The 12,977-nt window shown below is 38.2% G+C and overlaps 1 protein-coding gene across 3 annotated transcripts in view; it reads left to right on the top strand.

The window, feature by feature from the left end:
• Positions 1 to 12,977, top strand: part of slc35f3b (solute carrier family 35 member F3b) — a 101,235-nt gene that overhangs the window by 61,138 nt on the left and 27,120 nt on the right. Inside the window, exons 1-2 of one of the 3 annotated variants that reach the window (XM_048205730.1) lie at positions 3,390 to 3,728; positions 4,937 to 5,046. The exons of 1 other annotated variant lie outside the window; for it this stretch is intronic. In XM_048205730.1, coding sequence (XP_048061687.1) covers positions 5,013 to 5,046 — 34 coding nt within the window. In that variant the 5' untranslated portion in view covers positions 3,390 to 3,728; positions 4,937 to 5,012. Of the gene's footprint in view, positions 1 to 3,389; positions 3,729 to 4,936; positions 5,047 to 12,977 lie in introns of those variants that run through there. One more of the 3 variants, XM_048205729.1, reaches the window with a different exon arrangement.

Consider the following 12,977-nt stretch of genomic DNA (forward strand, 5'->3'; position numbering starts at 1 on the left):
CACCTGTGGGTGGGATATATCAGCGACAGGGACATGGGTGGCCAAGGCTCATTGATGCACGTGTAACGGAGGCCAGCTAGTAGTTGCTGTGCGAGTAAACCTCACTCCTCTGATCTCAAGAGATGCTCTAGCGACTGACGCTAGAGGTTGCAGCCTTTAGCCTCCTCGTTAGAGCGTCCGACTCCCACACCGGAGACCCGGGTTCGAGGCCCGCGCAGAGCGGGGCGAGTAGGACCTGGGTCAGGGGTTACATTGGTGCCGTGACCCGGATGGGAGTGAGGTTTAGGGGGGTGAGTGTAACGGAGGCCAGCTAGTAGTTGCTGTGCGAGTAAACCTCACTCCTCTGATCTCAAGAGATGCTCTAGCGACTGACGCTAGAGGTTGCAGCCTTTAGCCTCCTCGTTAGAGCGTCCGACTCCCACACCGGAGACCCGGGTTCGAGGCCCGCGCAGAGCGGGGCGAGTAGGACCTGGGTCAGGGGTTACACACGTGGGGAGTGAAGGCTGGCCCATGTGGTCCGATCCAACAGACAAGCAACTGTAGCTCAAATTGCTCAATAAATTAATGCTGGTTCTGATATGGTATCAGAATTCGGGGCCTAAAATCTGTACCCGACCCGAATCGCCCCGAACCACTTCTTACCCAAACCCGATGTGCATAGATTATTTATTTTTAAAGAAAAACCTGACTCAAGGTGGACCTGATGAAATTAGACCCGAGTCCGACCCGACGGCATTCATTTTCGAACCCGACTGGACCCGAACGTAAACGGCATTAACACAGCCTGCAGCCCCGCGGTCTGTCAGAAAACATGAGCCCGATCTCATGAAAGTCCGTATCAATAGCACGATTTTCTGTTTCTATTTGCCGTGCTTATGATACGCACATGTTTGACGTGCATATAATACACACTTTTTGCATATCATATGCTTGCAAAAAGTAATTTCAGTGTAAATGGCACGCCAAATACAAACAAACTCATGCTATAAATATGCAGTACTAGGAGATCGTGTTGGAAAAAATCCTGGTGTCCTGCTGACTGGCTGCAGCTCCATTACTTTCATTTATTTATTTATTTTTTGCCTGCCCAATGGTTACAAGTTATTTCTGAGTTTGGTTTTCAATTATGACCAGTGGATTTGGATTTGCTATTTTTGTCTGCAATTCTATTTACCTTATCTCGGGCGAAGGGCTTCTGCACACACACACTGCATGAACACACTGCGTAATGAAGAGAATGGCTTTTCCTGGTGGATCTTAAGGCAGGAACACACCAAGCCGACGGTCGGCCGTCGGGCAGTTTTTCTTCGTTGGCCGACTAAGTTTTCTCAGTGTGTTGAGAAAGTTGGTCCTCGTCTGCTTTTTTCGGCCGATTCGAAATGTTGAATTGGCATTGGAGCTCGTCGGTCCATCGGGCCATCTGATCATTCTGATTGGCTGTTCAGCTACTGCCGTCTGAAAGGCATTTCATCTCACGCAGGCGCAGAAGGGATGTGCTACTTAGCTGTTTAGCGTCGGTTTGGTGTGTCAAGGGCAACTTTGGACACAGACGCTGCCGACGTGAGCCAACCCTGCAGTCTGCTTTCGTCGCCACTAGTTCGTCGGCTTGGTGTGTCCTGGCCTTTATAGATATATGATGGATTTCTGTGTGCGAGGTTAAAAGTTTTGGACCTGAACCTGCTCGGGTCTCAGTTCGGGTCTTGGGTTTTCGGATCGCAGTGGACCCGTGAAGACCACTAGTCAGAATACACAGTGCATCGCAGTTTGTTTGCGTATGGGGCTGCATAGCCGCAGACCAGTCAGGGTGCCCATGCTGACCCCTGTCCACCGCCGAAAGCACCAACAGTGGGCACGTGAGCACTGAACTGGACCAATGGAGCAATGGAAGAAGGTGGCCGTTTTCTTTTACATCATGTGGATGGCCGGGTGCATGTGCATCACTTACCTGGGGAACACATGGCACCAGGATGCACTATAGGAAGAAGGCAAGCCAGCGGAGACAGTGTGATGCTTTGGGCAATGTTGTGCTGGGAAACCTTGGGTCCTGCCATCCATGTGGATGTTACTTTGACATGTACCATCTACCTAAGCATTGTTGCAGACCATGTACACCCTTTCATGGAAACGGTATTCCCTGGTGGCTGTGGCCTCTTTCAGCAGGATAATGTGCCCTGCAAAAAGCAGAAATGATTCAGGAATGGTTTGAGGAGAACAACAACGAGTTTGAGGTGTTGTTTTGGCCTCCAAATTCCCCAGATCTCAATCCAATTGAGCATCTGTGGGATGTGCTGAACAAACAAGTCCAATCCATGGAGGCCCCACCTCACAACTTTCAGGACTTAAAGGATCTGCTGCTAACATCTTTGTGCCAGATACCACAGCGGGTCAGGGCTGTTTTGGCAGCAAAATGGAGACCAACACAGTATTAGGAAGGTGGTCATAATGTTATGCCTGATCAGTGTATATGAAAAAGTAATTTAAATGAAACACGACAAACAATTTCAGCGATTTCAGTATATCCCATTTTAAGTTGATAGGAGCTGTATTTGCATGACCGCAAATTAAGATGGCCACTCAGTGAACTGACTTAAAGGGACTTTAGGGCCACTCACCTCAAGGTAATGTTGATACAAAATTGGAAATAAAAGCATTTTAAAGAAATGTATTATTATTATTATTATTATTAAGTTAAATTAAAAACTATTATTAAAAATATTTTAAAATATATATTTCTGTTTCTCCCCATGTAGGGTTACAAATTGTATTTGTTGTTGTAGTAATGTTGTTTTCTTTTTATAATTATTATACTATTATTATTATTATAATTTGAAATATATATATATATATATATATATATATATATATATATATATATATATATATATATATATATATATATATATTACAATAATAAAAATGTTTAAAAATAATTTAATAGGGTTAACAAACTTTATTTGTTGTTATGGTAATGTTTTCTTTTTATAATTATATTATTATCATAATTTGAAGAAAAAAAAATAAAAAATATTTTAAAATAATACAATAATAAAAATGTTTTAAAAAAATTATTTAATAGGGTTAACAAATTATGTTTGTTATGGTAATATGTTATTGATATGTTATTTTCTTTCATATTGTTACTGAATATTATTTAATTATTAATTATTATTGTTTAAGTTGAAATTTAATTAAAAAAATATATATATTTTCCGATGTATCTAGTTTTATATTCCTCTTCATTTAAGGGTTCATGTGTTTGTCTGTCTAAAAAAAAAAAAATTATATATAATTTTAGTTCTCTTTCTCGCGATTAAACTACATGACTTTGGTCTCAAATTTACATAAAGATAAAGAAGGCTAGCATGTTGGAGTGCAGCGACGCATCTGGCAGAATCAACATCATTGCAGAGGTTTTTATAACTAAGCTGTTAAAACTCCGGTGCAAATCTCTATATGGCAAAACAAATGAACTGCAGCACCGTGACTGTCCCGCGTGGAGCATGCAGGAGTATACCGCAGAGTGTTTAGTGGGAGGGGAGAGCAGAGATCAGGGGTAGAGGAGGCGCACGAGGCATCGAGAGCAGTTCGGACACAATCAGCTTTAGGGATGTAGTCGATGCGGCTTGAGCTCCGTCTGTCCGAGCTCGTCAATATGAAGAAACATTCGGCTCGGGTCGCGCCGCTGTCCGCCTGTAACAGTCCGGTGCTCACCCTGACCAAAGTGAGAGGTACGTGCGCAACGGGCTCCGTCCGCAACACGATTCGCGATTTAACCTCATTCTGTACTGCTGCTTTCCTTCATGTCTTAACGCGCAGTTCAGTGTGCTCTGATTCTATAGTCTTTGTCATTTAAATCGAATTGTCAGCTAAATAACCTAATTTTACGAAGAAACACCTAATGTCTCCTTTGGCTTTACGCATCACAGTGCAGATGTTTGGCTGTTCTCTGCGCTATTCATGGTTAGAATATCAAATCCAAAAACAGGTATATGCATTCAAATCCTAAAGACATGCCTATGGAATTTTTGTCATACTTAGGTATCAATTCTAATCTGATTATATCTTCAAGAATCATGTACAATTTTGTGGAATTCTGATTATGAATTTTGACATGGGTTTGAGAGAGGAAGATAGGGTGATTATCTGTTATTTTCATCAAAAGAGTCATTCCTTTAGTTCAGAAGATGATGCAAAAAAAGTGCATCTACTTGTTTTTGCAGACAGAAACTTCACACACTTAAAGCTGTTGGCTTCCTCTCATTGGCTGAAACAGTTAAATTATTGGAAAACTGCAGATTATGTTTTACTTGATATATATATTAGCACTCCGTCATTAATATACAGCTGCCAGAAATTATATCGTGAGACATTTTGGTGACTATATTTTAAACATGAATAATAATATTGTTAATTTTACTTTTATCACTTACAATTTTAAAATACATTTTTACTATAGCATTTCTGTGCATTATTGATATTATTGATTAGATTTAGTGGTGTCCTGATTTCATGGCACTACAAATGTGAGCAATGAGCTGCTTGGTACATCAGGCTGATTACATGTCCCATACTTTCCCATTTCTGTGATGTATGACGTGAACCTTGTACATGCTCTTTTCCCAGAAGCTGAGTCGTTGTATGCATGTGTGCTCAAAACCATTATTTTTATTAAGTCTTCTGTTGCATTAGCTTGCATTTTCTAGATGGCTACAAAGCATGGATTTTTTTTAAGCTTTAATAGAAAGCAGTACAGATGACAGGTACTCTTCACAGTTCACATTTTCTTCTGGTTTTGTGGTCTTTATCAAACTTGTATGAGCATAGACAGAAATGTCAGCAGGTTTTTGTGAAGGTTACACTCAGAACTTTGCAGCTTTGTCATACCTTGACATCTCATTTATGCACATTTCATAGTATGAGTAACCGTCTTCCCCAGATGTCCAATCTGATGTGATGACCAGCACCAGATGAAGAAAGGGACTACAAATTGACTCTGAGTCACTGATGAACTCATGCTTCTGAGACAAATCAACACATTGGTTATTGGTAATCGCTTCTCCTTTTGATATTCTAATTGATTTCTTTGTACGCATATTTGTGCTTTTATATGGACTCTTTTTCTGCAGAGTCTGGTCCAAATGTTGAGGCAGAAGCAGCGGAAGCTGCTATACTCTAGAGTATGTTTATGTGTAATATAGTGAATGAGGTGGGATGTTGAACACTCAATGATCTTTGGTTTCAGCTCTAGCTCAGACCCAAGGGTCTACTCATACTGTTGCAGTGGTGTAAGCCTGCCTGCAGCCAAATTCTGGCAGCTTCTGTGATTACTAAAAGCTTTATGTTGGAAGTTCAGAGATCTGGTGAGCCTTGTGGGCTTTCTTTGAGGTGAGGTACAGAAAATTCAGCAAAGGTGAAATGAGTTATTTTTAAGATGTCAATACACTCATATCCCAGCTTAAAACTGCGTGAAGACAACTTCAGTTAAACCATTTTCAAATTGATTTCCCCAAAAAGTGTAAATGCTGTGGCATCATTATATTCGCAACAAATGGTTTGAGTGTGGGGGTGGGGCTATTTGTTGCTCGCCCAATGTTGACATTTGGCCAGACCCCTTACATGTTCAACAATAACCAACTATATTTTATTTATTCGTGCAACCATTGTTAATTTGTACAACAAAAACTGTGGATATTGTGAATATGTATCTTCATTTACACATTGTTTTGAACAACCTACCAGTTAATAGTAACAGTTTATGGTTCATTATACAAACATAACCAAAAAATTACTGGCAGTTCAGTGAGTTATTTTGACTGACTCATTAGAAAGAAACAGTTCATAAGTCATTTATTCACACATTGGACATCATGGCTACTTGTTAAGCAATCACATTGCCACGCACCCAATGCTATTGAGTTATACAGTACTTAGTTATCAGCCTACTTATAAGTGCTGAGATTCATTTCAGCTCACACGTTAAGCCAGAGGAATCTGTAAACCCAAGCCATTCCTCCATCAGGTGGTAAATCTAATGCAGGGTGGCAGAAGTAAGAGGCTGTAATAAACCTGCAGTGAGTCATTACACTGATGTGACTCACACGCCTTCACTGCCAAACTCTTTCTGTATACATCTTGGATTTCGTAAGAACTCTGCGTCCCTGTTTGGAAGCCAGCGGGCCGATTTAAGTTGTTTTTTGGGGGGTGGGTGGGGGTTGGTACATACCCAACTCTTTAATTGAAGCGTTTTAATCAAATATATTTCACCAGTCAGCCGTGGCACAAAACATCTATGCTGCTGTGAGGGTTTTTTTTTTTTCTGTCTGACATCAATCAGTTTGATTCAGAGCTTTGGTCTAAGAATAACTTTTGCATGTTGCTTGTGATACATTTGTGTTTGAATGCACGTAATTCAGACTGAGGCATTTTGCGTAAATGGAAACGGGTACTTTTTCAAACATATACATTTTCTTGTTTGGATTACAAGACAAAGATATTCAGGAAGTCTTGACTTTTTATATTATTATATTAATATATTAATACAGATTTCCGACATGAAACTCTAGATGGTGTAAGCTGATACGTACTTAACTTATTCTGCTAGAAATCACAACGCTCTCTACATGGTGCAGCTGATTGGTTTCTGTGGCATCAGCAGCCAATGTTCAAAAACTTGGTGTTTTCTGTAGCAGTTTGCAACACACTTTCAAAAACCCTCCACCTTCCCCAGCTCCACCTGTATAGATCTGCTATGGGTAATACCATGCAGGCTATTTGTGCAGCAGCAGCATGTCTTAAATGATCACAGCAGCGTGTCATGTATGCATTGGCAGTAGCAAGTCTCTGATTATGATTAGGCATATGTTTTATTCCACCGGAGCAAAGTATATGTATGTATGTATGTCAGGATATTTGTGTGTATACATATGTATACATTTAAAAACTTTATTTCTGTCATGAGAACTCTGAGTGTTTGGCATGGTAATGGGTATGACAATGTTGATATGTTTGGTCTTGCTACTGCCAATACATACACACTACTTGCTACTGCCAATACATACACGACACGCTGCTGTGAGCAAGTAAGACATGCTGCTGCTGCACAATATAGCATACATGAATTACCCATAGCAGATCTATACAGGTGGAGCTGGGGAAGGTGGAAGGTTTCTGAAAGCGCGCTGCACTGCTAAGGCAAATGCTACTCATGTATTTGAAGATTGAGCATGTGAGCTCATTGGCTACTGATATAGCAGGAACCAATCATCTGTGTCCTATAGATAATGATGTGATTACGAGCAGGTTGAGTTTAGGACCTATTAGCCTTCGCATCTAGAGTTTCATGACAGAACTTTGCATATAGATATATAAAATGTACATTGTCTGCAGATAATTAATAATTCTGTCATTTATTACTCACCCTCACGTCGTTCCACACCCGTAAGATCTTCGTTCATCTTCGGAACACAAATTAAGATATTTTTGATAAAATCCGATGGCTCAGTGAGGCCTGCATCAGCAGCAAAAACACTCCCTTTTTCAATGCCCAGAAAGCTACTAAAAACATATTTAAAACAGTTCATGTGACTACAGTGGTTCAACTTTAATATTATAAAGGGACGAGAATACTTTTTGTGCATCAAAAAAAAAAAAAAAAAAAAATTCTGACTTTATTCCACAATATCTAGTGATGGGTGATTATAAAACACTGCTTCATGAAGCTTCGAAGATTTACAAATCATTTGTTTCAAATCAGTGATTCAGAGCGCCAAAATCACATGAATTCAGTAAACAAGGCTTCACTACGTCATAAGTGTTTTGAAACTTCAGTAATCCACGTGACTTTGGCAGTTTGATACACGCTCCGAACCACTAATTCGAAACAAAAGATTCGTTAAGCTTCGAAGCTTCATGAAGCAGTGTTTTGAAATCGCCCATCACTAGATATTGTGGAATAAAGTCAGAATTGTTTTGTTTTTTTGACGCACAAAAAGCATTCTCGTCCCTTTATAATATTAAAGTTGAATCACTGCAGTCACATTAACTGTTTTAAATATGTTTTTAGTAGCTTTCTGGGCATTGAAAAAGGGAGTGTTATTGCTGGCGATGCAGGCCTCACTGAGTCATCGGATTTTATCGAAAAATATCTTAATTTTTTCTTCCGAAGATGAATGGAGGTCTTACAGGTGTGGAACAACATGAGGGTGAGTAATAAATGACAGAATTGTCATTTTTGGGTCAGCTAACCCTTTAATACAAATACAGTATAAAACATTTCTGTCAGCAGAATTAGTTGCACATCTCTAAGTGACACACAGTAATGGTGAATCATTCATGAATGATTCATGTGTTTTTGAGCGAATCTGTTCAGTGACTGATTCAGTTACTCACTAGTCACTTGTTGCGTTCCTGAATGAATCAGTGTATTTAAACAAGCCCATTTACTGCCATTATTGCGCACTCAAGAAATTGTTGTAAAAAAGCAGTGTCAAGTGGTTCCACACAACTATAGTGAGTAATTTGTACAGATAACAATTTAGTTGTATGAACAAATGAAATTCAAGTAAAGCTGACAATTTCTTTGAGTAAATGCAAATCATTTGAATTGTTACATAATATTTATATGTGCAGTTTACTTAATGTTATGTTTATCACGTAAGGTGACCACATTTTTTGACTTAATTTACCTGTGTATATGTGTATATGATTGCTCACAGCCTAAACACAGGCACCACTCTTCTGCATAATGGTAACCACAAAATTCAAAAACATTACAGAAACCCCTCTAAATGTCCAAAATAACTGAACATTAAACACTTATATAAACTAACAACATCTTTCCCTTTACTGAAAAACACATAAAATAAAACTTTAATCCCTAAATTTACTCTCCTAATGCAGTCCCTTGCAAAGCATGAACTATGGATCCACTGCCCAGTTAATTTTGTCAACAATAATTTGTGCGTTTCACTTAGCAATGTTAAGTTGACTGAACAAACACTTATTAAAGGTGATAAAGAGGATCTTTTCGTCGACTGAGAAACCAAAGACTGTTACTGAGTTTTTGAAATGAGCGCATGCGTAAGAACAACCCCCCCTCCTTTCGAGGGAACGCCTCCCAAAACTCGTGCACGAGTATTGGAACACGAGTGTTTACCACCGGCATTCGCTGTATCGTGTTAGTGGATTCATTATGTCGGACTCACCGCAGGTAACTCATAATCTGCAGTTGTTACTCCTGTCTCCGGACAAAAACATCGCATGCAGCGCCTGTGGAGTGTGGAAAGTTACTGGAGCGTGCAGCCACGCACATCTCTCACAAGGAATGTCACGGCAGTGATTGACAAGCCAGAGGGCCAATCGTTTAAGCGATGATTGCGTAAACGATTGGCTGATGTTTTTAAGGCCCTACCTCGTGCACAGATGATGTATATTAATATTATTCCTTTCAGTGCACCTAATAAATAGTCTTTTATAAGTTAGTAAAGACTGCAATAATAAAAGTAATATTGCAAAAATGTATAAAACAAAACATCCTCTTTAGCACCTTTAAGTAAAGCTGACAATACTAATTTTTAGCAGAAACAACTCACTTGAATTAAGTTCATGTAGTTACATGAGTTTTTTAAGTAATGTGAACAAGGATGGTTTGAGTAAAACTAACAACAGTGAAATTTATTTATTTTTTAGCATAGTTTTCCAATTTCCATTTTTTAAATTTCTTAATAAAAATACAAAATGCCTTGTTTTGTTCACACAAGGAATTATGTTTGTCATTGTTTTTGACAGTATTTTTTTCTTGTTCGATGAATGAATTCTCATGAAGTGCATCTAGCAAGTCAGAAATTGTCACGACTTGGTTTCATTTTCATGGACTTTTAGTTTGTTTTGCATTGTTCTCCGATTCATTTGTTCCTATTTTCTTCCTCATCATCGGATACCATAATTTTTGATTAGTTACTCGCATCTGTTTCCTTTTAGTTCATTAGCTTGTTACCTCTCATTTGAGGTATTTTGTTTAATAAAGTGATGCTGCATTTAGATCCACTGTGCCTCACATCATCTTCTTCGTCTGACCAGACATATCAGAAATGTTTTGGAGCATTTTATTGATGAGTTTCGGCACACTTGTCTCAGCGTTTGCAGACTGAGCTGGATTAGTGTTGTATACTTAAGTCGAAGGCTGCAAGTTAACTGTCAGATTACTTTGGCACTTCACACTGTCAGGATATTTGTGTGGAAAGCTCTGTTTGGGGAGACACCTGCAGCGTTAGCTCATCAATTAGATTCAGCAGGGGACTTACAGTCTATCTATTATGTATTGATCTAGAGCAGGAACGCTGGCGTGACTCCAGTCTGTTAAACTGCAGTCTTTCTTCTGCAGGATCTATAGGCTGTTGCGGAGAAGGAGATAGAGGGGTGGATGGACTCTGTTCAGTTTAGTCACTGAATGAATCCATAAAAATTAGTTTTTTTGTTTTGTTTTTGATAAACAGAAAAGATTAAATTAATCAACAATCCACTTAAATGTCTCTGATGCACAATACTGCAGTACACAGCCATATATATACACACACACACATACACACAGTGGGTGACTGGCAGGGATATGCTTTTCTCTGTCAAGTCTGTGAGCCGTGAGCAGGGTCACAACAGAGTGTGACATCCCGGGCATCTGTTCTTCTGGCTGGACACTTCAGGGTTCACTGACCTGCTGCACCAAAACACACACAGTACACAACCACTTGTTTTCATAGACTTTCATAGACACACACACAAACATCCAGTCAGTACTTGTTTGTACCGTATTTTCCAGCAGCATCATCCCCAGACCGATGCTGCCCATCAGATGCTGAATAAAATAAAACCACCAGCTCAGAATGCATTTGATAGGTAAATATTAAAATAAAATAAATTTTTTTGCATATAGATAGATACGGTCTGACCATGATGAGGATGTTTGGACATGTTTAAGTGAGTTTGTCTTCAAGCTGTGTCTTGTAATATGATACGGAATAATGTGTTTTCTTTAATTTCATATGGAGAGATTGTCTTATAAACCTGGAACAGCCCCACTGCGGACCATAAGCGATGAGTTTGAAAACATATGGGTGGTGTCAGCATAAATAAATTGTAATTTATGAGGGCCATTATCATACAGCAAAGCATCTGCCACTCTTAGCAGCTGGACGACTGGAATGCAGAACCTTACACCAAGCTACTAATATATGCAATTTAACACTTACGTTTTGTTGTATAATGTAGAAAAAGTTATTAATTAATGATCAAAAAATAATTTGAAAATTAAAGATATATTTTAAGTAAAATGCAGGTTAAGCATCTGTGACATGTTGATTATATTGAATATTTTTGTACACTGCCGTTCAAAATTTTTATTTTTTTAATGTTTTTAGTCTTCTGCTCACCCAGGATGCATTTATTTGATCAAAAATACATTAAAACTGTGATATTGTGAAATATTATTACAATTTAAAATACCCCTTTCTATTTTAATATTTTTTAAAATGTAATTTATTCCCGTGATGGCAAAGCTGAATTTTCAGCATCATTACTCCAGTCTTCAGTGTCACATGATCCTGTATATAAAGGCTTTAACACTTTACTTAAAGCCTTTATATATATTGCAAGGCATTAATTATGCCTTTTAATGCACCTTATAATGCATTGTATGATTTTATGAATGATTGTAACCAAAGTTATAATACATTATAATACTGATCTATTAGTAAAACACATGAAAAACAGCAAATTCAAAGAATGTTTGGTGCAATGCATTATAACGTACATTAAGAATACCTTTGTAATGCATTATACATAAAAGCTTTAAGTAAAGTGTTACCAAAATTCTTGTTATTATCAATGTTGAAAACCGCTTAATATTTTTGTGCATTTTTTTAAGATTCTTTGATAAATAGAAAGTTCAAAAGAACAGCATTTGAAATAGAAATCTTTTGTAACATTATAAATGTCTTTACTCTCACTTTTGGCTGAATAAAAGTATAAATTTTTTTAAAATATATATATTTTAAATGGTAGTAATGTATTTTTGTATGAAATAGCTAAAGAACAAATGTCTCCATATTTTTTTCCACCATTTGCTGATATTCAGAACATATGTATTTGCTCAAAAATAACTTGAAATACTGTTTTCAGAGGAACCATCATTTCATCAACATTCATCATTTCAGAGCAGCAAAAGAAACATTTTTGAGTTGAACCTAAAATCAGTGAATCAGAGTTTTCAAATGATTCACTGAACTTATTAATGGAAATGAATCAAACTAATTGTCGTGTCAAGGCTGAAAAAAAATCCATTAAAATCATCACAGTATTTAGTGTTTAATATTATATCACCAGCAAAATAATTTCAAATATATTGTAAAAATTCCATTTATATCGCCCAGTCTTAGGAATGAGTCGAAACAAAGGCTTTCTGTGGTAATCGACAACATGTCTGTAATTCTTTCAGCAGAGCTTAACTTGCATTTAACATGGTAGGCTATATTCCTTCAAGGACGTGTTAGGCATCTAGGGAAATCCACTATAAACCGTGCTGTTCACGAATCCATGGGAGATGTTGCGCTGCAGAGCTATACCACTGTCACGCAGATGGCAACACGTTCATATTTTATCTCTAACTGTTTGAAGTCTGCCTGACTCACTGATGTCCCAGACACGCTTATGATGATGCTATTACAAAATAACATGGACCTGCTCCGTAGTGCGTGTGTGAGAGAGAAGGCTGTCCTCTTTCATGCTGGTTGCACTCTGTGCAAAGTTGGCACTACAAAGAACTGGCAGTTATCAGCAAGAGAGATCTGCACTGCAGAGACAAACATAGAAAGGAAGAAAGCAACCAAAGACTACGTAGAGCTCAGATGCATTCCAAAATAGATAGAAATGGGCAAGAAAAAGGTTCTAGCTGTGGGTGCACAATTTAAGCTATGTCTTCATTTGAA

This window comes from Megalobrama amblycephala, linkage group LG10 (assembly GCF_018812025.1).
Source record: "Megalobrama amblycephala isolate DHTTF-2021 linkage group LG10, ASM1881202v1, whole genome shotgun sequence".
NCBI classification, from domain to species: Eukaryota; Metazoa; Chordata; class Actinopteri; order Cypriniformes; family Xenocyprididae; genus Megalobrama; species Megalobrama amblycephala.